The sequence below is a fragment of the Cydia amplana genome, chromosome 27 (assembly GCF_948474715.1).
Source record: "Cydia amplana chromosome 27, ilCydAmpl1.1, whole genome shotgun sequence".
NCBI classification, from domain to species: Eukaryota; Metazoa; Arthropoda; class Insecta; order Lepidoptera; family Tortricidae; genus Cydia; species Cydia amplana.
The window spans coordinates 1125089-1150169 of NC_086095.1; the positions used below are offsets into that span (position 1 = coordinate 1125089).

At 39.9% G+C, this 25081-nt stretch overlaps 1 protein-coding gene across 1 annotated transcript in view; it reads right to left on the minus strand.

Annotated features, from left to right (window-relative positions):
* Positions 1-25081, minus strand: part of LOC134660530 (homeobox protein DBX1) — a 52621-nt gene that overhangs the window by 12797 nt on the left and 14743 nt on the right. The window contains exons 2-4 of the mRNA XM_063516305.1: positions 23573-23695; positions 15450-15521; positions 14653-14798 (exon numbers count right to left, since the gene is read on the minus strand). Coding sequence (XP_063372375.1) covers positions 14653-14798; positions 15450-15521; positions 23573-23695 — 341 coding nt within the window. The remainder of the gene's footprint in view (positions 1-14652; positions 14799-15449; positions 15522-23572; positions 23696-25081) is intronic.

Sequence of the window (25081 nt, forward strand, 5' to 3'; positions counted from 1 at the left end):
TTACTATGACCCAGTAGTAAGAACTTCGTTTTTTTACCATTAGAAAGGGTAAGCAATCTTGACGTGCGTTTTTATTGAAAAACCATTAAAAAGAGTAACTAAAGTCTATTTTTTTATTCGGTAGACTGAAATGACAGTTCATAGTATGAACATAAAATGTCATTTCATACCTACTATGAAACGTCATTTTAGTCTACCGAATTAAAAAATAGACTTTAGGTAACTATTAGTTATGAAACCAAAATAATGTAGTTGACTAACTACACGTTTAGCACAATCGGATTAGGACTAGCCTCGAAAATTCTAGAACAGTCCTGAGTTTAGTATTTTCAGTTTTTAATACTTAACGCTCGAACACACTTAAATCTAACAAACTTTTACACTCACACATTCCTAGATTTCATTCACACACTTTTCACTACCTCCTCACAACAACCTTACACATAAACAAGTACCTACACTCTCCTCTCTCTTTCCTAAATAATTCCTATTCTTACGTTTAGTATAATTATAAATTTTATTTCTGGTAACTCGTGTTGATCATGACCCCCGCGATACAGGCCATGCCTAGTGCGGGGTTCACCGTAACGTTTCTGCTAAACTTTTATTATGAATAAAAATATTGTTATTGTTGTTATTGTTAATAAAAGGTCTCTTTCATGTCCACACTATTTGACATTTGGGGACCTCGAGGAACCGCCACTATCTTGGAAAATGTAGGTATACCATCTTGGAGAAATTTGCATTTCACTCCTCGGAATCTAATATAATTTATTGCATAAACAAAACTTATAAACTATTATTAAAATTAAGTATAAACTAAATAAATTAAAACGAATAAAATAAAAGGATGAGTATTATTGGTTTGACCATGCGGATTTTATTGTATCATCTAGTTTTTACTTAAATAGCGCATCTACAATAAAAATGGCGGGCGGGGCGGCGGCTGACGCCCGAGAACGCTTCAAGGCGAATAAATATAGTTGTCTCGGCGCACACTACGAATTTGTAGCCTTTGGCGTCGAGACACTAGGTCCGTGGGGAAGGGGGGCTCGGGGGCTCCACAAGGCGCTCAGCAAACGCCTAAGGCAGGCCACAGGTGACCCTCGCGCAGGCAGCTTTCTCGCGCAAAGATTGGCCATAGCAATCCAGCGCGGGAACGCTGCCTGCGTGATGGGCACCTCACCAAAGGCGCAAAATTTTGATAGGTATTTTTAATTTTTAGCTTTAGTATTAGTTGTACTTAATTCTAGTTTTATATTCATTTTATAACACTTATTGTGCAATAAATTAATATATTTTCATTGAAAAAAATAAAAAATGGCTAACATTGTAGATATGTACGTTAATTTCCATTTCATTACTTTCGAGTATACATTCACTAAATCACGAGCAAACCAGGGTTTTATGAGGAGCATTAAACCTGAACACGACACGCTCCGTCTTATCTCTTTGTCTCTTTGAAGTGCCGATTAATTTGCCAACCAATTAAGATTATTCTTGAAGACAGAACGCCGTATCTTTATACATCGTGTTTCTGTTGAACTTCGATAACTTCCACATTATACTGAATAGTGTGGCTACCACCAGTTTGACACTGATAATGACAAAACGCTATCGATAACGTAACTTAAATTACTTTCTATGCATCTGGCTCGCACTCGCATCGATATATCGTACCCAAAAATATGTCCCGTAGCTCTCATGTCAGCGAATAAAGAACTATGGGACATATTTTTGAGTATTTGTATGCACCCATATTTTTGCACTTGACCTACGTTTGTATGGAGAAGCAGTCTTCCCCTTTTTTCGTAAATTTTACAGTTTTAGTTAATTATAAATGTATTTGTTACCTTTTCCCAATCAGTGAAATAAGTATAATATTAATATTTATGAATTTTCTTGGCTGAACTCTATTTTCTCCGAGTTATTTCCAACAAAAACACGCTGTATGTCAGTAGCTTACGCCATTTTGATCGTGAATAGCGCAATTCGTCGTTTATGAGCTTAATTAATAGGTTTGTTTGGGGTTTACTCGCGTGTTCGCGGTTATAACAATACCTATGTTCAAAATGAAGGGTTATATCGACAATTGAAGGTTGTATTTAAGAACTAGCGACACGCCCCGGCTTCGCACGAGTAGTTCAACCAATTTAAACAAAACCTTTACAAATTATACACTTAAACCTTCCTCAAGAATCACTCTATTGATAGGTGAAAACCGCATGAAAATCCGTTCAGCAGTTTTTGAGTTTATCGCGAACATACAGGTAGACAGACGCGGCAGGGGACTTTATTTTATAATATGTATTGAGGCCGTGTCCAGACCGAGGGGTCCGACATGTCATAGAAAACGAAGCGCCGGAAGCTCCGGCCCGGCCCCGGCCTGGTCTAGCATGCATTTTCATCCTTTGTTCGACTATTAATCCAGTAACTTAAAATACAAGAGTTTGCGTCAAATGCGGTACTTCTGTTTTTTTGCAGACTTGTTTATGATGTTGGCCCAATGAATAATCGAAGTTTGTGACCTCGAGCGCCGAACGCAACTTTGTCAAAAATCGGTAAAGTCAGTAAAAGTATGGTAAAAAAATTTTGAGCTTGATTTTTTTTTAACTTGAATTCGTATATCTAATACCTTTAAACGAGCAATTCTTGTTTATTTATTTATTTATATATATATATATATATATATATATATATATATTTCGGGGATCTCGGAAACGGCTCTAACGATTTCGATGAAATTTGGTATATAGGGGTTTTCGGGGGCGAAAAATCGATCTAGCTAGGTCTTATCTCTGGGAAAACGCGCATTTCCGAGTTATTATATGTTTTCCGAGCGAAGCTCGGTCACCCAGATATTAGGCTATTATAAAGTGCAGTGAGTATGCACTCAGGCGATGCTTCTTGGCTCGATAGTTAGTATAGGCCCAAATTTACGTAGATTCAGAGTAAAACGCCAACTTCTCCAAGATGGTTCTAATTTTCCAAGATGGCGGCGGTTACTCGAGGTCCCCAAATGTCAAATGGTGTGGACATGAAAAAGGGGCATTCAATTAACATACATACGTAACGTACTTACTAAATTTCAGGAATTTTCCAGAAATTTCGAGGTTTGTCCTTATACGATTGTAGTACTATATTTTATCGAATCTTTCATTACATCATTTAGAAATAGGTAAACAATTGTATTTCAATAAAATATACTAACATTTCAGTGACACGTAGTGTGTTACCACCCTAACCACTAACCTAATCTAAAACAGACCCTAATTTTAAACGAATCCCAACACGCAACTTAATAACTTGGAAACATTCAATAAACCGAAAACCTGCTTACGATCGCTCCATAACCATCAGAAATGGCAAAAAAAACTGAACGCAGCCATAAAAAAAAAACAAACGCGCGCCCTCCAATAGAAAAGCGGGAACATTTTATTCGATACAAATCGGCCAATAGAAACGGGGTATAAGACGTCGTTCTAACGTTATAGCGGTCTCGTTCTAACTTGGGATATTTGTAGGTTGCTCTCTTTCGTAGAGGGCAAAGGCGTATTTTTGTCTTAAGAACGTTTGTATATTTTATTGTTATGTCAGTGTTGGCGAGTTTTTTTTTTATTATGTTGGGAGTGCTTTTGGCGGGTGATTTTCTCGATTTGCCGCCAGATTTTGTTAATGCTTGGTTGGTGGATAAAGAACGGAGTATTTTGTTTGCAATACCGATACGATAGGTGAGGGTGGGGAGGGTCGATCCCTAGGGGACACTTTGTAAACTTCATTTTTAATCAAACCAAACGAGATACATTTTTTTGCACTGGTAACACTCATTCATTCGTTCCTAACTTCACATTCTGTCATGGCACTGTATCGGAAAAGTCAGTGGTTCAAAAATGGCGGGCGGTGAAAGATTTTCTGCGTACTATATTAAATTTTCGGTAAACTTTAACTGGATTTATTTTATAATATGAGATGGAAATGATGTTAGTGAGTGTGCTTATTTTATTTGTTGTTTATTGGAGTGATGATTAACTTGGATTACATTGATATACGCGAACACACGTTTCGAGTACGGCACGTTTTATAATCTTACTATGTATGGGGAGACTTTGTCTTTTTCTTCAGGGGAGATATGATTCCGGGATCATGTCACCCCCAAAGCGATCAAGTATATACATTGTAATAAATTTACTTACAAAATGATTCATAGAGCTATCATAAATATTTTCTTTTCTTTAGTAAATCATGCCGCAACAGTACGACCAGAGAAACACTGATTTAAACTTTCAAGGTTTTTGACTGATTATTGTTTATTAAAACGGGATTTAATGGCGTATAATTCAGTTTTTAATTATACAACCGACTCCGAACTCCGAAAACGGAATTATCCCCGTGGCCTTTGAAAAGACTAACTAAAGTTGACATCAACATTTTACGAACTACCCGCACTTGGTCTTGTTTATCAAGTTAAACGTTTTACACACAGGGGATGTTACTCGGTCGACAAACAACACTTATAACGATATTTGGTTTTCAACCGGCGATATTTGTTTTTATGGATGAAATGCTATTTCAATGGCTTTCCGACCTTATGTACTATAGATACGACGGTCCATAGAAAGGATTTTAGGATTATGCAGCTCAAACACCGTCCTCGAAACGTGAGCAGTAAATTTCTAAAATTATTTATTATGGTAAACAATAACGACCAGAGATAGGTAAAAAATTTAAAATTGCTGTAGGTATCTGACGCTAAAAAATACCTTCATAATAACTTTAAAAAATTTAGCTTGTTACAAGAAATGTTATGTTAATAACTTAGATTTTTGTTTTTTTTTTAACTTTTTTTTTGGTTCAAAAAATGATTCCCTATTTTATGTTGTTTTATGGATAATACGATTACATTGTTTTTTAAAAGTATAAGATTATGGATTAATATGTGTTAGATATCTTCATATATTAATTTTCTGTAGATAAAGTGAATAAATTAATGTAGATACTACCCTCGAAATATGACATTGCCGCTTAAAATCTTTTTACCAAGTGTCCCCAAATCTGGAAGACTTGATCCCTTCGGCTTAGACATCTGATTACCGGAAATACAACTTCAAAGCATGGAAGATGCAATTTAAATATGTTTGCTGTGTATTTTACAAATTATAGATGCATTGCTAATAGCGATCCTAGTTATATAATCAATGAGAATCTGGTATGGGGAGACATGGTAAAAATCTGTTTACCATGTGTCCCAAGAACCAGGGTTACTTGATCCCCCTAGGATCAAGGCTCCCGACCAGGGGTAAACAAGTCTCCCTTACATAGGGGACACATGGTAAAAGTCAACAGTATGGGTTTTCATTAAATAATGGTCTAATTTATTGCACAAATCTGTTCTAATTCAAACTATTAATGAAGAGATAAATTCTGAATCGTATGGTCTATAAAGTTTTTCAATACTACAAATAGTTAAGAAAATGTATGCTAAAAACAAAAGAGGTGATCAACCCTCCCCAGTTTCCCCTACAGATTTATTTGGTCGCGTTTTGCGATGCGATACAAAATGGCTGTATTAAGCTTCAGTTTATTGGTTGGATATTATATATTTATTTAAATCATAATGTTAAATATACTTTAATGTGTTTTTTATAAGATTCATGAGGTTTTAAGACGAACTACTTTTGCTAAGGTGCATTACTACTACATACCTACTACCTAATAATTCTTAATTAACAATTATAATATTTGAGTAAAATCCAAGATTGTGAAAATTCTTAATCTATCGTCATGTGAATGTAGATTTTTTTTACATTTTTAATTTTATATAGTCATATTTTAATCTAATATCTGGGAGACCGAGCTTCGCTCGGAAAACATATAAAATCTCAAAAATTAGCGTTTTCCCAGAGATAAGACCTAGCTAGATCGATTTATCGCCCCCAAAAACCCCCATATACCAAATTTATCGAAATTGTTAGAGCCGTTTCCGAGATCCCCGAAATATATATACTATATATATATAGGGTAATTGTGTCAGATACCGTCCAATTATAGGAGATGTCTACTTTGAAATGCTAAAAAAAATATTTAAGTAGTCTTACTTAAATTTGCTATATTTGTTTGTATTGCTCATATTGTCTATTTTAGGTTAATATTACGTGACCTTAAATAATATTTACGGTTTATTTTATAAAAAATATATTTTGAAAAAGTAGGGTTATTTCAGTTTCCGTCCGCCTGTGAGCTACTTTTCGTCCACGTATGAGTCAGTTTTCGTCCACTGTATGAAAAAGTACTGTAGGGTGCATTATTGCATTGAAAATCAATTATACCTATCTTTATTTTTTGTTTTTATGTTATATAGATAATTCTTAGTTAGTTACTAGCTTCTGCCCGTGACTTCGATCGCGTAGAATGGTTATTTTCGTGATAAATATTTATATATATTTCCTTCCTCAGGACTCACACCGACAAACAGTGTTACATTCGCATTTATAATATATAATATCAATATAATAAGGAATCATTTATTTTTAAGCTATGTACGTTACTAGTACCGACTTAGTTTTGTTGTATATAGGGTCGTTGCGTTAGTTTTCATCAACTTATCGGAGCTGCCAGAGTAGCTGGACAGTAAAATTTATCATGAAATACCCACTTAAATATATGATAGTTATTTGTTTTCTTGTGTTAATTTATGTATAGGAAAAACGAATGCAGATGCATTATTAAGATAAACACCAGTTATAATTATAATACCTACCCACTTTTAATTTATTAATTACAGATATTTAACTCGTTTTTCTTAAATTACTAACAATCTAATACAATCTATTTATCAACTTTAGATAATATTATTATTTGAGAAATTCAGAGTCTCAATATACATGGTCATTCAATAATTTATTTTTTTGTAGGAAAAGATCTCTATGTATGGTCATAGTCGTCAGGGAGTTCATTCTGAATTAATTAAGTGACCATAGAGATTTAGGCACTGAAATTCTTTAGAAAAACAGCTCGTGTCGTGTATGTGCCTTATAATGAATTTATGATAAATAATATGTAAAATATTAATGTTAATAACAGCATAAAACAAATTAAAATTTCTAACACTAAAGGCGTTATACATTTTAACAAGCCATTGAATTAAAAACTATATTAAAAGAATACAGCTATAACAATTAGATAGCCACACATAAATCTAATTATTATTTAGCAAGCACAACCTATTAACCACAATAGTTACATTTGTATGGTTTATCTTTTATATCATGATAGGCCTGCCCTTGAAATACTGTGCACTTAAGGTGGTACCACCGAGGACAGAGGTCACAGCCAATGTTTTTATCTTCGTCTTCTTCTACATCAGAAATTAAATCATTATCACATTCCGAACATCTTATTTTTCCAGATGCAGCTGTTGGAGTCATATGATTTTGTTTTCGAACTCTAGGCGTATTTCGTGGCTGGTAATCTTGTTTTCTTGTTTTTGATTTTGATCCTCGTTTATGTTCGGAATTGCTTTCTTTTAATATTTTTGCTCGTTGTTGTTTTTGGACGCGTTCTAATTTTCTCTTTCTGGTTTCTTCTTGTTTTAAATTTTTTATCCGTTCACGCATTTCATAATGCTCTCTCCAAGCAGCTGAGGAAATCGCAGCGGGAATTTTATTATTCGTTGACTTTTTAGGGTATACACGATGGTCTGGTAAATATAAGTGGCGCTCAAAAGGATCGATTAGTATGGACTCGTTAGTTGAGGTATTTGATGTTGCAGTTGGACATTCCATTATTTTCGAGTTGGCGCGTTGCTCGGGACTATTAAATGATGGTGTTTCAAACTCATTTTCAAAATAAAATTGATTCTCTTGATCTATTAAAGCAAATTCAGTTGGATCTATATTGTTACAATCATTCCACTCTGTTTCTGTATGACCTGTTTTTGCATTGGTAAGTATTTCAGCTGTCGCTAATGCAACAGAAGACGCTGCTTCTTTTTCGGTGGCGTCGTCGCCGGATGAAACCAGGTCTTCTGTGGCTGTCATTGGTACTTCAAGTGGGATTGAACGCACAGAAAAGGCTGGGCTAGGGTGAATGTCGACTGTTTTTGTCTTAGATAGGTTTTCACGTACATCCAACGTCTCTGGCGTCTCATTTGTGACATTCAAGGGCAGTATTAAAATGTCATCAAGGGATACAATTGAACCAACTTCTGGATATCTTTCTGAATTGCAGTCTTCGTTTATTTCTTGGACAGTTTCATTTGTATCAGCTGCAGAAGAATCCGCTGAAATGTTTTGTATTGTGCTGTCGGATTCAGTATCTAATGATAATTCAGAAATAGTTTTCTCCATCGGCAGTGTATTTTTTAATGCGTTTAGTTCTTTATTTAAAACTTTATAGTTAATATTTTTGTTTCCTAATTCAGTTTTTATGACGCTCAGCACTTTTTTTGTGGTTTTGATGGCTGCTCTACTTATGATTGGTTCAGTATCAAACTGCCTTGTGTTAATATTTTGCAGTGTATCGAGGACACATTTTGTGTAGTCGGGGGCATCCGCATCGAATGGGTACAGGCCACATCGTTTGAACCCGTTTTTGATGCACGTAGCGAGATTTGATTGCTTCAAGGTATCGGCAAATAACTTACAAAAGTTAGTTTTGGTTACAGAAGTGTTTATGTTTTCTGGCTTTCCTAAAAAAATTCTGACTGTTTTTTTCCAGTTCGCTTTTAGTGGAGCAAAGACGCTGACATCAGCAGGTTGCAGAATATGCGTCGTGTTAGGTGGAAGAGCATATAGTATTATTTTCATCTGTTCGCATACTGTGCTAAGCATCAGGGACATGTGGGATTTGTGTCCGTCTACGAGCAGGAGGACAGGTTTTTCAATGTTATTGCGTTCAAGCCAGTTGTTAAAGTCATTAGTAATATATTCGAAAAAGACGTCACCACGCATCCATCCTGTCTCAGATCTGCCTAAGCACCAATCTGGTGGCATGCTCTTTACCACTACCGGTGGTGGTTTACGAGGGGCGTTCAAAATATTCTCGGTATTGATATCTTACGACCTCTTCTAAAATTTCTTTCGTTACTGGCCGCTAAGGTTTATTCATTGACATTAAAAAAAAGTATAATTCGAACCGAGATAGTCTTTTGTTTTTCTGTAATTGCTGAACAAACATGAACATCATGTGCGAATTGACAATGTTAACTAAATTAGAACATCGATGCGTGATAAAATTCTTGACAAAACAGGGTAAAAATCAAAAAACCATAAAAGAGGAAATGGATTGTGTTTACCGTGAGTCTGCTCCTTCTTTATCTACCATTCAAAAGTGGTCAAGCGAGTTTAAACGCGGAAGGGAGGGTATTGAAGATGACCCTAAACCTGGCCGGCCTGTAGTAGCTACTTCACAAGAAAATATTGATAAAGTGGAAAAACTTATATTGGAAGATGGTCGAGTGAAGGTAAAATCTATAGCACAAGTAACTAATCTCTCTATTGGTACCGTACATGATATTATACATGACCATCTTAATATGTCAAAAGTAAGTGCAAGATGGGTTCCGCGAATGCTGACTCGGCTTCAAAAAGACATGCGTGTAGCTTGTTGTTCCGATTTTATTGACCTGTGCGGTGAAAATCCTGATGAGGTGCTGCAAAGAATAGTTACTGGAGATGAAACCTGGGTTCATCATTATGACCCAGAGAGTAAACAAGAGTCCATGCAGTGGCACATTAAGGGTTCAGCTCATCCCAAGAAGTTCAAGGTCATCCCTTCAGCTGGAAAGGTCATGGCCACGATATTTTGGGATTGTGAAGGAGTATTACTAATCGATTATAAAGAAAAAGGTGTAAATATCACAGGACAGTACTACGCTAACATTCTACGTCAATTAAAGGATGTAATTAAAGAAAAGAGGTGAGGAAAGTTAACCAAAGGTATTCTGCTTCTGCATGACAACGCCCCCGTCCATACTGCTCATATTGCCAAGGCAGCTATTGTTGAATGTGGGTTTAAAACTGTTACTCACCCACCGTATAGTCCGGACTTAGCCCCCAGCGACTTCTTTTTGCTCCCCAATCTTAAAAAGGATCTGCGTGGAAATAAATTTTCTGACGATGAAGCATTGAAGGCGGCAGTGGAGGAGCATTTTTACACGAAAGATAAAAAATATTTTTACGAGGGATTAAAAAAAATAATTGATCGATCTTTTAAGTGTATGAACATAGGGGGGGAGTATATTGAAAAATAAAAATATCAAACTTTTCGTACTTGTTTGTTTTCATTCTCATACCGAGAATATTTTGAACACCCCTCGTAACGTAGGGAAATACCACGCATGGTGGACAGACATCTCCATTAGCATTGAATGTAACAAGGACTGTCAAGTTTTCCTTTTCGTTCCCTTGTTTGACTTGGTACAGATTTCGGATACCTCTGGGTCCCAGTACTTTACCTGTCTTGGGGCAGGGTTGGGCAAAATACTGGCTTCCACGTATTTGAAATACAAATTACAAAATACATTTTTAAAAGTATTTGAAATACAAAATACAAACTACTTTGGTGACGGGTATTTGAAATACAAAATACAAATTACAGTGTTTAAAATAATGTATTTCAATTACAAAATATACCTTTATTTATTTTTTTGTTTAGCATTTAGTTTTAACGTTAACGAATATCCTTTCATATAAACTTATAGGGTCATTGCGCTAGTTTTCGTCCAGCTCTAGTTTACGTCCACTTGACGAAATTTGAATATAGTATACCTACAAATTTGGACTGATTTCAATCCTTATGTCTAAGGCGTCTAAGCAATATATCTGTCTACATATAACAATGATATTTCGCAAAAAGGAAGCGCTGGTGGCCTAGCGGTAAGAGCGTGCGACTTGCAATCCGGAGGTCGCGAGTTCGAACCCCGGCTCGAACCAATGAGTTGGTGAAGAAAAACATCGTGAGGAAACCGGACTAATTCCAATTACGGCCCTAGTTTACCCTCTGGGTTGGAAGGTCAGATGGCAGTCGCTATCGTAAAAACTAGTGCCAACGCCAATTACTGGGATTAGTTTCCAAGCGGACCCCAGGCTCCCATGAGCCGTGGCAAAATGCCGGGACAACGCGAGGAAGATGAAGATTTCGCAAAAAGTAGTAAATTAAAAATGAAATATATTTTTGATAATCCGTCAAGTCGTCGAAAACTAGTGCATGGACGGAAACTACTGCAATGACCCTATCCCCTAGATTTAAACGAAAAGTTCCACGCAGAAGTTGACCTAATATAGATCCAGTATCCAGCCAATGAAAATTGTATCTCGGCTGGATCGGAGGTTCGCGGTCGGCTCACAGCTTGTGCGAGAGATTAGACATTTTAGGATTATAGAATTTAATAAAATGTATTTATAGAAATGTATTTTGAAGCTTGAAGTATTTGAAATACAAAATACTAAATACATGTGAGTGCAGTATTTGAAATACCAAATACAAAATACTTTTGAGGTAGTATTTGAAATACAAATACAAAATACTAATTTGTATTTCAAATACGTATTTCAAATACATGTAATTGAAATACTGCCCAACCCTGTCTTGGGGCACATCGCAAATCCACTTTCATCAGCGTTGAAAATACTCGAAGGACGGTTAAGAATATCCTTTTGATTGATCTCATCCAAGTACGTCTCAAGATCTCGGAACCAGTTTCGGATGGATTCTTCACTCACTCCAGCTCTTGATTTATTGATACCTTCGGCAGATCGGAACGAAATTTCAGGGTTTCTTTTCAAAAAGTTAAGAAACCATGTTTGGCCAGGACGATCATCTTTAAACTTATTGGGAATCGATGAATCTTTTATAATTTAATTTTATTTTTTATTTTATTACCCTATATAAATAAATATACAAGAATTGCTCGTTTAAAGGTATTAGATGAATGGTTGGTAGGTATGTTTTTAAGGCATTAAGTCCGTATTATATAGGATACATTATTTTTGTACCAAAAATATTAAACAATTAAATATCGTGCTGGGACCGTAGTCATAAAAATATCCTCCTTATTTTATACCGGAAATGAAAATTGAAAACCGGCAAAGGGCGGAAATAAACAACCCCAGTCTTTTGTTTTTTAAATTGATACGAGGAAGGGGAAAAGTCTTTGAGTTTTTTTAAGATTAAATATTTTTGTTATATTTGCTTACTTTTGATAAATTGCCAGAGAATAAAACACGTAATTTCGATATTAAGAAATTGTCATATTAACATATTTATTAATCTTAATGTACTAACATATGATTTTGACTGCATGACGAATAGAGGCCTTTAATTAACTAGAACAGAATTCGGAACTTTAAAATCTGTTATTGATAAGTTATTACTCTTAGCAACAGCTCTACCAATACATATACAATACAATACCAGGTGACATTAGGTTTCGTCTAAAATGTATGTAATACCTTTGTAAATATTGTAAATATATATATAAAATACAATACAATACAATATTCTTTATTGCTCACCGCACCAAACTCGTAGTTTACAATAAATGTACAGTAACATAAACAAAGACAATGGAGGTAACAACAGGCGGTCTTATCGCTTAAGAGCGATCTCTTCCAGACAACCTTTGGGTATCGGAGACAATAAGATTAGAATATGCGGTATGTACATATATGAACGAGCAAATAAATACGAGCGAGATGAACGGGTGTATTTTACTCGAAATGTCAAAATTCGAATCGCCTTTAGCTTAACACATTGAGTGCCCGCGAACCCGCTCGGCGGGTTCTCTGTAGTCGCTTTCCTCTACAAAGCGGGAAAACCCTGGGATCGGCTACGAGCGTAGCGCTACGAAAACGTTGGCAGTAAATGTGTTAAGGTTAATAACCTCTACGCCGCTACGTCGTAGCGGGTCTACGGGCGTAGCTCATAAAACGAAATCGTTTTATGAGCTAAAATAAATATTTGCAAATAAAATGTAAATTAATCACTCCTAAAAAGACTGACGCTGGCAAAAGTATCCAAAATCATCTAAACACGAAGTTCTGAGCGAATAATTTTTTTAGATATCATTAAGAGTATTTTAGAGGGTACATCCTCCTTTCGTTTTTAAAAATAGGTAGGTACATTTTTTTAAATGCTAATCGGATAATATACATATAACTTTTTAACACTTTACAGATTAATTAGCAAATACTTCTAAAATTACCTGCATTTAAGGTAATTTTAGAAGTATTTGCTAATTAATATATATCTTTATATCTTTAAATAACTATAACATTTAGCAATACTAATTAATAAATATCTTTATTTCGAAGAACAAACCTCAAAGTCATCTTTAGTAATTGGCTACTTTCCTATTAGTCAAATCAGCTTCTTTTTTAGAACTGTCAAACGATTTGTTAATATGGAATTTATATGAAAACGTGTATAGTGACGTCACGGTCAACTCACCTCCTTTTTATATTTCAATCCGATGTATTAAACAGAACTTGCGTTTAAAAATAACTGCTATCTATGTTTTTCTAATAACTAACGGTGTGAAATCATTTATTTTAAGTACAGGAAAGTACCCAATTAAAAAATACAATACACAAAATTCCAACAATCACGCACACCACCCGAGTTAAAGCCTTCAAAACGCTTTAGATTCTAAAAATACAGTTATACTGAAAGTCACCCCATAGGGGTCTGGGTGTTACAAAAAAGCTACCCTCTAGGGGGCTGTCAAGCACACGCTAGGGGGAGAAAGGTTTAAAACAATTACGGAGGAAAGCGATATTTAGATGCAGGTTTGATTAAGGATTATTGGGCCTTTTCAGAGGCGTTTTTGGGGTGTTAAAAGCAATTGAAATTTCAGTGTGGTGCTTTTTATTCAGTCAATGTTTAATAAGTTTAAAAGACTCTTCTTAAGCCCTAAATACTTAACAAAATATTGCTTTTGGCCTATCTGACTATACAATGATACCTTAAAGAAAGAAAATAAAATTTACATTGCAGTCTAATATCGTCTTAATAATAGGTATTACGTGAGTAGTCTGTTTAATAGTAAATAGGTACATCTTTAAACGAACAATTCTTGTATATTTCGGGATCTCGGAAATAGTTCTAACGATTTCTAGTATATATGGGGGTTTTCGGGGGCAAAAGTCTATCTAGCTAGGTCTTATCTCTGGTAAAAAGCGCATTTTTGAGTTCAGATTTTATTGAAGATGAAGATAAACCAGTGAAGATCTTGCGCTGCTGAGCTGAATTCGCTAATAAAACTTAGAAATCTTGCAAAAACGTATTATTTTATTTTATTGAAATATAAGTGACAATTTTTTATTTGTTTTCCGAGCAAAGCTCGGTCTCCCAGATATTAGAATAGAATAGAATAAAAATAATTTTATTCGTGAGCACAAACACAAAATAGAAAATTATACATAACAGGCGGTCTAGCATGAGTTGCGTTCTCGCGCGCGACTCCATATATCTTGCGCGACTTCAAGTATGAACTCGCGCGCGAGAACGCAACTCATGCTAGACCGCAGAAACATAAAAGGATAAAGTGCCACGAAATGGTCTCACCTCAGCATGTTCTGATGAGACCATCCGGTGAAACAATCACGACAGGTAACATGAATAAAAAGAACATTAGTATCTAAAATGTGCACTGACCTGGCTATCCTTGAGTCCCAGCTTCTCAGCCAGCTTCTTCCGGTCTGGCTTGGAGATGTACTTCTGCACCTGGAACCGTTTCTCCAGACCCTTGCGCTGCAGGTCCGAGAACACGGCGCGCCGCATCATACCCCGACGAGGTTTACCTGATGATTGTTCATGAGTTTTTCAAAACACTGATTTAAACTTTAAACATTATTCTTTACGGAAACGCGACTTATCACGTATTAAATACGTTTTAAAATTACCTCCGACGTCTCGGAGAAGACTGCAGATCACGAGGACGATACAGTCGCGAATCGGAGTTCGCAAATGCGGGCATTTTTCTCTCACTCTATTACGCCTTCATTGGTGTAAAAGAAAAGGATCCGCGGCAATTGTATAACATTGCATTTTGCATGTTGGCTTTATATCGACTGAATACTGATGCTAAAACTGTATTAAGACCTAATTGTAACGTATTCTGGCAAATAAACATTTCTATTCTATTCTATTCTATTTGCGATTTTTTGTAGCCCCTCTGTTCTTAAATTTCTGATAAAGTCGACCGGGATAAATGCAACGTGACGCGATCTGCTGGTCTTGCAACCGGTCATGTATAGTAAGTCAAGTTTAAATCTTGGACAGTTGTGTAAAAGTCTGTGACAACCCTAGGTAGGTACTGTGCTCTTGTGCGGTGTCGGCATTTACGCAAACATCAAAGGCGTCGGTCCACTGTTACTTTTTACAATGTACAATTACTTTGTATTCTTTAAAAAAAAATAACGAAACTTTGTGTTAAAGCAGTATTTTCCTACCTCTCGAACTGTGTGCCCAGGGGAAGGCGCCGGGCAGCGGAAACACTTGCGTATGCGCCTGCGACGGTCTCACTGCAACAAACAAATATGGCATCATTGACAGTTGTAGTTTTTATTAATTTTGCTTTGGCCTTCCACACTCTAGCTACCTAGCCTAGTATGACAATAGGGTATTTGTTATAGTCAAATCAGTTTCTTTTTTCGAACTGTCAAACCGATTTTGCTACTATACATTATACAATTTATATGAAACACTTGCATGTGACGTCACAATCCAATAACCTACTTTTTATAGTTTTATACGCGTTTTAAAATAGAAATTGTGTCTAAAAATAACTACTGTCTACGTTTCTGTATTAATCTTCTGGTGCTTTATTTCATGCATGCTGGTGTAAAATATTTTTTTAATACAGTCAAATACGCTATTTATAGGTACAAAATCTTGTACCTACACATTTTGGTCCGTCTTCTTTTAACGGAGGCGAGCATACAGAGGCGGGAAGATTGGTGGCCCCAAATAACGATCCATATCCCGTATAATCAGCCGTAAGCGATGATGTGGCATGTCGCAGCGGGCTTCTCATCCACAAAGAAGGATGATTAGCGGTAGAATGCCACCCGCGTGTTTGTGCCGTGCGCGGGGACCCGTACGGGTGGAGAAGGAGATCCTGGGAGCGGGCGCGAAGCGGGGGTCTGCTGTCGTTATCCCCGTTAGAAGAAGTTCCTTTGGCTCTGGATTCATCTCACACGGGAGGTCTAGACTTAGCCAGTCAAGATCAATCGGCTGTTGTGTCCAGTCAGATGGCCGCATGGCGAGTGTCCTGGGGTGTAGGGGTCTGTAATCGGCGGAGCACGATTCCCATGTCGGCTGTGGAGCTGACTAGGGTTTTGGCACCGTGCGGATTCATGGGCAACGCACTTTGGGACGCTATATCAGCTTGGTATCCCTGATGTGTCAAAGCATCCCAAATGTGAGGCTCCGTGGAGGGTGGGGAGCCAAGCTGCTGAAATTTTCACTGGTGGTTTTATGGATGACATATTACCAAAAACGACGGAAGGAGGAAAAGCCGGACCCGTACGGGATGAGGCAAAGGCGCATAGCGCAAAGGTTGCTGCTCCAGCGGTTCGCGGGCCTGTCCCTGACAGGAACGCGAGAGCAGGTAGTGGCAAGGTGTGGAGGTCCGCGAGGACGGAGGACGCGCACGGCGCGAAAGGCAGAGGCCATGGTGGTGCAGGCCACTCCAAAGGTACCACTCGAACTTTTCCCCAAGGGTCGAAAAGCGAATGCGCCCAGCAAGTTTCCCTAGGGGGACCGACTAGCGTAGGTGCCGGAGGAGTAGGCAGCGGAACGATGGCCTACTGCGAGAGGCGAACGGGAGCACCGCTTCCAAATCCTGCTGGCGTTGCTCCGGGCGCCCCTGACAGCACGGCCATGCCTACGGGCGTGGACGTGCAGTCGGGTGGAGGAGCCGCTATGTCCAGGAGGCAGAAGAGGCGTGCGAAGGCGCGAGGAAAGACGGACGCGGAATCGGTGGCTGGACCCTCCACAAGTGGAGCGGGAAGGCCACAGAATAAGAGGTCACTGGGGGCCAGTGGCGACTCATCTCTGCTCGCTGGTGACTGCAAGAGAACGAGGGTGGGGGGATCGTTCGCGGAAGTCACGGCGAGCGAGAAGATGGCCATCGTCCCAGTGGCCTTCCCTGCCGAGAAAGTGATGCAGGAGCATATGCCGGCCATCGTAGGAGCTCTGCTCCTATTTCTGGATGAGGCCGCAGAGCCTATGCCCGACATCACACTCGGCAACCTCGTGGGGGGCGCGCTCAACGTCACCTGCAAGGGGAGGGAATCCGCGGCATGGCTCAGCACGGTAATCGGAGGTGGGGAGATTGCCGGGCTGCGCCTAAAGGTCGTGAGTGCCAAAGATCTGCCGAAACCGGTCAAGATGGCCTGGAAAACGGTGGTCGATGGCAGTCAGGACATCGCGAGGGCCCTCAGGGTGCTGCAGAGGAGGAACCCTAGGCTGCGCACATGCGAGTGGAAGGTAGTCGACACCGTGGGGTCGGGGCCGAGCACTAGGCGAATCGTACTGATGGACCGGGTGTCGGCCGCCGTCATCAAGGAGGCCGGCTACGTTCTGCACTCGGGGCTCGACACCAGCCACTTCAAGCTTCTGGAGGAAGCGCGGGAGCAGGGGCCTGGGGGGGCTGAGGTCGAGCCGGGTGGGGTGGGGGGAGAGGGGGGTGAGGTAGCCCAGAAGGCTACGGTCGCTGTGGCGACAGGGGGGGCCCCGGGATGGGAGGCGCCACCAGCCGGTGACGCACCTGTGGAGGTGGCTAAGGACCAGCCGGAGGAGGCGGGGGACATGGTGCAGCTGGGAGAGGACCATGCCGGACTGTGCATGACTCGAGCATCGTCACCGATTTCATCGATGGCGGGCTCAGAGGATCTGCGTGGTCTGGCGGAACTCTACCTGGAGAGTACCATGTCACCCATGTCCTTCGACGACACGGTCCAGGAGGTGGCTGCTGATCTCAGCACCACCAAACAATAAACGCCGCAATGGAGGGCTTAAGGTGCGTACAGATAAATCTTCAGCACAATAAAGCAGCCACTGCCCTTCTGGCTAGGCAGCTAAAAAGCGATAAATTCGATATTGCTCTTATTCAAGAACCATATATTTACAAAGGCGAGATAAGAGGCTTAAACGGTACTGGCGGGACATTGTTATATGTTTGTCCTGAGAGTACTATGAGGACATGTATCTATGTTAAAAATGGCATTAACGCTATGCTTCTACATGCTTTCTGTTCCAGGGATCTGACCACGGTCAAGATCCAAAACAAGGGGGGGGGCAAGGCGCTAATCATCTCATCAGCCTACCTTCCCTACGAGGCAGCGGATCCAATCACTGGGCAACTGAGGGATCTTGCTATCTACGGCAGCCAGGTGAACACCGACCTGGTCATCGGCTGCGACGCAAATGCACACCACGTCATCTGGGGGAGCTCAGGTGTCAACAGAAGAGGGGAGAAGGTACTGGATTTTCTGGTAAGCTCCTCTTTACAAATATTAAATAAAGGCAATGAACCGACATTCGTCAATGCGAGGCGGGGTGAGGTTATTGATATAACGCTAGCGTCCAACAACGCGAGTAATAAGATCAGCTCATGGCATGTCTCTGGGGAGATTTCTTTATCGGACCACAGATATATATGCTTCAGGTATAAGACTAAAATCGAATTAGGAACTATACGCAAACGGAATCCCAGAAACACCAACTGGTTAGCGTTCAAAAGCGACCTGAAGGTGGAACTGGGAGACCCTAAAGGCAAGTTAAACTCTATTATTGACATAGAACTTGAAACAGACAGAATAGTACAAGCTGTCTGCACAGCTTGGTCAAACAACTGCCCGGAAAAGAAAATCCTGGCGAAGAAGGCGCCTTGGTGGAACCCGGAGATTGCTAAACTCCGGAGGGAAACCAGGGCTGTCTTCAATGATGCTAAAAGGACCAATGACTTTGAGCATTACGCGCAGAAACTCACGGAATACAGCAAAGCCGTGAGGAAAGCAAAAAGGAAAGCATGGATGAACCATTGCGATCAAATCAGGTCCATACCGGAAGGCATGAGACTCACAAAGGCACTAGCCGCAACGAAGTCAGTCCCACTTACTTCCATTAGAAGAAGTGACGGAGGAATGACTGAAACGGGGCTCGAAACCCTTAAAGTTATGTGTAACACACACTTCCCAGGCTCGATAATACATCAGAGCGTAACGGACGATGTAGTAAACAGTGCAATGGAACAATCCATTAGCACAACCAGGTACAACTGGGACACGTCTAAAAAGGTAGTAGATCACGATAAGATACAATGGGCACTATCCACATTTCAACCATACAAAGCCCCGGGGCCAGATGGAATCTACCCCATACTACTACAAGAGGGCGCCAATGTACTAATACCGCACTTAGGTAGATTGTACAGAGCGTGTATAGCCTTCGGACACGTGCCGCGTGTATGGAGGATGGTAAAAGTAACGTATTTGCCTAAACCAGGCAAAGCAGATTACACAGAAGCCAAATCATACAGGCCGATAAGTCTGTCATCGTTTTTCCTCAAAACACTGGAGAAACTGGTAGACAGACACATAAGGGATGGTCCTCTTAAGAGGCATCCACTGCACCAATTGCAGTGTGCGTACCAGCCGGGTAAATCGACTGAAACGGCACTACACCTGGTGACAACCAGAGCGGAACAGGCGATAGAAAACAAAGAACTATGTCTGGCTACTTTTCTAGACGTGGAGGGGGCATTCGACCGCACCACGTATCAGGCAATCAGTATTGCAGCATCTAAACATGGCATAGAGCAGACAATCTGTAGATGGATTGGTACTATGCTAAATAGCCGACTAATAACATCCTCCCTTATGGGAGACGAAATACTAGCTACGGCTACGAAAGGTTGCCCACAGGGTGGGGTTCTCTCACCAACTCTCTGGAGTCTGGTAGTTAACTCACTGTTGGAAGAACTAAACAAAGGCCCAATACATACGGTAGGGTATGCAGATGATTTAGTGATTCTTGTAAACGGAAAATTCCCGGGAACAGTATCGGAAATCATGAATAAAGCACTGAAGCAAGTGGAGAGATGGTGCAACTGTCATCAACTCTCCATAAACCCAGGCAAAACAGTGGTAATACCGTTTACCAGGAAAAAGACCCTTAATGGCATGAAGCAGCTGAAGCTTTATGGAAGGGTCCTGGAAATGTCCAATGAAGTGAAATATCTAGGCGTAACACTTGATAAAGAACTGAACTGGAGAAAGCATGTCGAACTCACAATCACCAAGGCACTTAGAGTGTTTGGAATGTGTAGATCGGCTTATGGCAAAACGTGGGGTCTAAACCCCAAGGTACTAAGATGGATCTATACCATGATGGTAAGACCAATCATCTTGTACGGATGCCTGGCATGGTGGCCAAGGACACTAAAGAGAACATGCAGGGATGCCCTTATGAAAATACAAAGAACGGCATGCATGGCTATTACTGGTGCGTTTAGAACGACGCCAACCGCGGCGATGGAGGTACTGCTAGACCTTCCACCGTTACACCTAGTGATACAATCTGAGGCGCGGAAATCGTTACACAGGTTGGCCCTAACAGGCCTCTGGAGCGATAGCAAGCCAAAGACCAAGCACACAAACATGGAATGCGACAATTTCGTGAAAAGGATTACGAACATGGGCTGCGATAAAATGCAACCCAAGTTTGTATTCCATAAGAATTTTAACGTTAAAATTCCAACAAGGGCAGAATGGACCGAAGGTCTTGAAGCACCAATCCCTGATGAAAACGACATCATATGGTACACAGATGGGTCTAAGACAGAATCTGGTACGGGAGCAGGCATTTATGCAAATGACTTTAGTAGTAGTATAAGCATGGGCAATTACGCCACTGTCTTCCAAGCTGAGACTTTCGCTATAATTGCCTGCGTGCATGAGAATATAGTTAGGCAAACCCAAGGGAAGAATATCTATATACTCAGCGACAGTCAGGCGGCACTCAAAGCGCTTGAATCGCACAGAGTGGACTCTAGACTGGTATATAATGGCGTCCAAGCTCTGAACCAGCTTGGAAGGCAAAACAGAGTGCAACTGGTATGGATCCCAGGGCACGAGGGATTCATAGGCAATGAAAATGCAGATGAACTTGCCAGAACCGGATCTGAAAGCAACTTTATAGGTCCGGAACCATTCGTGGGGCTCTCACAGGGAACCATCACAACGGCTATTAAAGACCATGCCAAGACCAAACATCAGGAAGAATGGAACAGTCTGACGGGTCTAAAGCATGCAAAGCTCTTCATGCAAGGAGTAGACTCCGGCTGGAGCAAAAAGCTTTGGAAACTTAGCAAAAGACAACTCCAAATCATAACGGGGGTGTTCACTGGTCATTACGGGGTCAAGGGAATTCTGACCAAGATGGGACATTCTGACAACACCGATTGTCGTATGTGTGGCGAAGAGGAAGAGACAGTGAAACACTTAATGTGTGAATGTCACGCCCTCGCCAGACAAAGAATGAAGGACTTTGGAGCAGGATATCTGGAACCAAAGGACTTTAAAACGCTACCCATGAGCTCCATCATCCGACACATGGATATGGTGGGAAAAGCTCTTGAGTAGCTGACGGATCTTCTCCAGGGGGTAATTGCACAAAAGATCCCTATGGGTCGAAGTGTATCCGTAAGGGCCCCCGAAAATAATAAGATAAGATAAGATACACATTTTGGATAGTAAACATTTTTTGGAGATACGTCAGCACAAGCTAACAGACAGATAGCGTTAACCCTCTTTTTGCGATACATTTAAAAAGACCACCTCGTAGCGGTTTAAAAAAGCTATTCTTTTCTATTCGCCATTGTTGTCGCAACAAAGGGGCATTATTTGCCCAATTTGATACATAAACATACGTTTAGTTTATCTTTAAAGCAAACATTGGCATTTGGGGGTTATAAAGTTGTATTTGAATATACATTTCGAGTTCATTACATTTATTTTAATTATAATACTGAGTCAGGAAACTAAAAATATGACACACTATTCTGTTTTACTGTGACCACATTTGCCACAATTACAACATTAGAAATTTAGAACCTCCTTTGATAGGTATTCATTCATTCCGCAAGAATAGAAAAAAGTTGATTTTGGTGCCTTGCTAATATTTAAGATGAATAGTGTTTAATATTAGAGAATATAATTTAGAATCTTAAGCGTAGCGAGATACTCAAAAGCAACCAGGTGTAGATAACTTTCTTCTAGTGTGCCATGGGCATTACACTTTTTAACATCGGTAGTAAATAATACTATATCACTAATATAATATCAGAGAGAAAAATATTAGATGAAGGAAATTAAATACATAATCTTTATATTTTTAAATTACGCAATATAAACGCTCATTTTAGAATAACTATAATAGAATAACTATTGAAACTTGACAATTGGTCTCTAGTAGTTTTTTTTGGCCATAGACCACAGTTTACTTTTTATGTTAATCCAATATAGTCTGTTCGGAAAGAGAAGAGTCGTGGAATGTATTGGGCCCCATACATTCCACGACTCTTCTCTTTCCGCACAGACTCTAACATTAAACGGTGGCAAAATGGACAACGGTTCTTTTCAAAGGCGTTTTTTGCAAACGCAAGCGTGTTTATAACCTAGCATTGTATTGTATTGTATTGTAATGCAATAAAAATATTGGAAGATCAATAAAAGTTATTGCCTTTTTTGTTGTATTGATCTTGGTATAAAAAACACGGGTTTATTTGTGTTATAATTGTATTTATTTTGATTTTTTAAGGTTATATGACATTTTGAGACATGTTGACAGTTTCGGGTGACATAGGTAGAGGTAGTTAGGTATTTCCGCTTGTCTGTCAAAAGATTCACGAGAAGAGGAAGATGTGGACGAAGAAAAAGTGGGTTATACACTATAGTCTGGGAAACACAACTTGTCCGTCAGTAAGAACCAGGAAGACTCTATACTCGACTCTTTCTTTTGGGTGCTAGTACTAGTTTAAGACAAAGACAGTATGATTCTCTCCGGCTATGTTTGAAATGAGACAGTCCTGTGCCAAACTATAATAGAGGAGGATAACTTACTAGCTAAAAAGTGATGATGATGATAGAAGTGCCGGTTATCTAACAGATGGGACGCTCACTAGTTGCCTATTGGTTGCTACTGGTTGCCTATTGTACAATATAAGGTACACTCACCAACTAAGTAGCACCAGTGTGCAAGTAGTTGCTGTAAGTGCTGGGAACCATTGGTTGCCTGTTGTCCAATATATGGTACACTCACCAGCGGTTGTCCAATATAAGGTACCTACACTCACCAGCTAAGTCGGGGTGGTGGTAATTTGCTAGATTTGCTAGAAGATAATACTTACTGTAAGGGCTGGGAACCATTGGTGGCCTGTTGTCCAATATAAGGTACACTCACCAACTAAGTATGGGTGGTGCAATGGGTGGTGGCAGTGTGCCATTAATAGTTGCTGTAAGTGCTGGGAACCATTGGTTGCCTGTTGTCCAATATAAGGTACACTCACCAGCTAAGTAGGGATGGTGGCAGTGTGCCAGGAGATGCTGTAAGTGCTGGTGCTGGACGGGGATTGGTCGGCTGGCGATGGGCTTCGCGATGGGCCACGGCGCCATCATTGGTTGCCGGTAGTCTGTGGAAAAAAAAACATTTAAGCGCTGGTGGCCTAGCGGTAAGAACGTGCGACTTTCAATCCGGAGGTCCCGGGTTCAAACCCCGGCTCGTACCAATGAGTTTTTTAGAACTTATGTACGAAATATTATTTGATATTTACCAGTCGCTTTTCGGTGAAGGAAAACATCGTGAGGAAACCGGACTAATCCCAATAAGGCCTAGTTTACTCTCTGGGTTGGAAGGTCAGATGGCAGTCGCTTTCGTAAAAACTAGTGCCTACGCCAATTACTGGGATTAGTTGCCAAGCGAACCCCAGGCTCCAATGAGCCGTGGCCAAAATTCTGGGACAACGCGAGGAAGAAGAAAGAGGTTGTTACTTATTGCGGTATCCCTCTTGTTAGTAACAAAATTCAGGAAGGTGTAACAATCTCTTAACACATTCATTGCCACCCAGCCAAACAAGACATCCGCGCCAGACCATAAAAATTTCTGCATATAAATAAAGGTGTAGTATCATACAGTCAGCAGCAGAAGTTGCTACGCGGGCGAGATGCTCAAAATTACCTTGACACGCTCTTATTCTCTGAACAATAAAGTCGCGTCAAGATCATTTTGAACACCTGGCCCGCTTAGCAACTTCTGCTGCTGACTGTACCACGATCCCGACTATCGGATCGTCCGGCCTGGAAACGAAATCATAAAATACCCGATAGTTGGGTTTTCGGCACTGAATGTGTTAAACTGAGAAGACTTTGAGGTGACAAAGTATGATAGCGCCACTAGAGTTAAGGGGCCCACTAATTAATTTATCAGTCCGCCGGATGACATCAGGAAAATAATTGGCGCCAATCTCATCTAGCGTCCACACGTACACAAATTTAATCACCAATTTGCATTCCATAGATACTAACTTCGAAAATTGGCATTTTTGTGTCTGCACCTGCTGATTTGATCGGGGAATCAAATTGGCGTTTGCGTCGATCGGGCCTGATTCGATCGGACAATTTCATCAGATTGGCGAAAAATTGTCTCGTCTGGATTCCACTAATATCTTTTCACTTTTCTTAGTCTAACTCTATCAATGTTTTCATAAGGGGGTGTCGTACATTAATTACGCGAGCAATTTTTTAGGGATTTTTTTGATTATTGTCTACTTTTGTAAAAATAACCAAAATGTAAAAATGAGCGTCGTTCTTCGTTATTATGAAATAATGTAGTGTACAAACATAATAACGTCAGCGGCACGCGCGACCGCGACCCGGAATTAGCCTCGAATTATCTGCATTTTCATTCACACGAGCTTCGTTTTGGGCCGTGTGTGGGTGTGTGTGGGGTGTTGGCTTTATTTTTGAGTATTTTGCCGTTTCCAGCTAAATATTTAATATACTCTGGCAAACCCACTTTG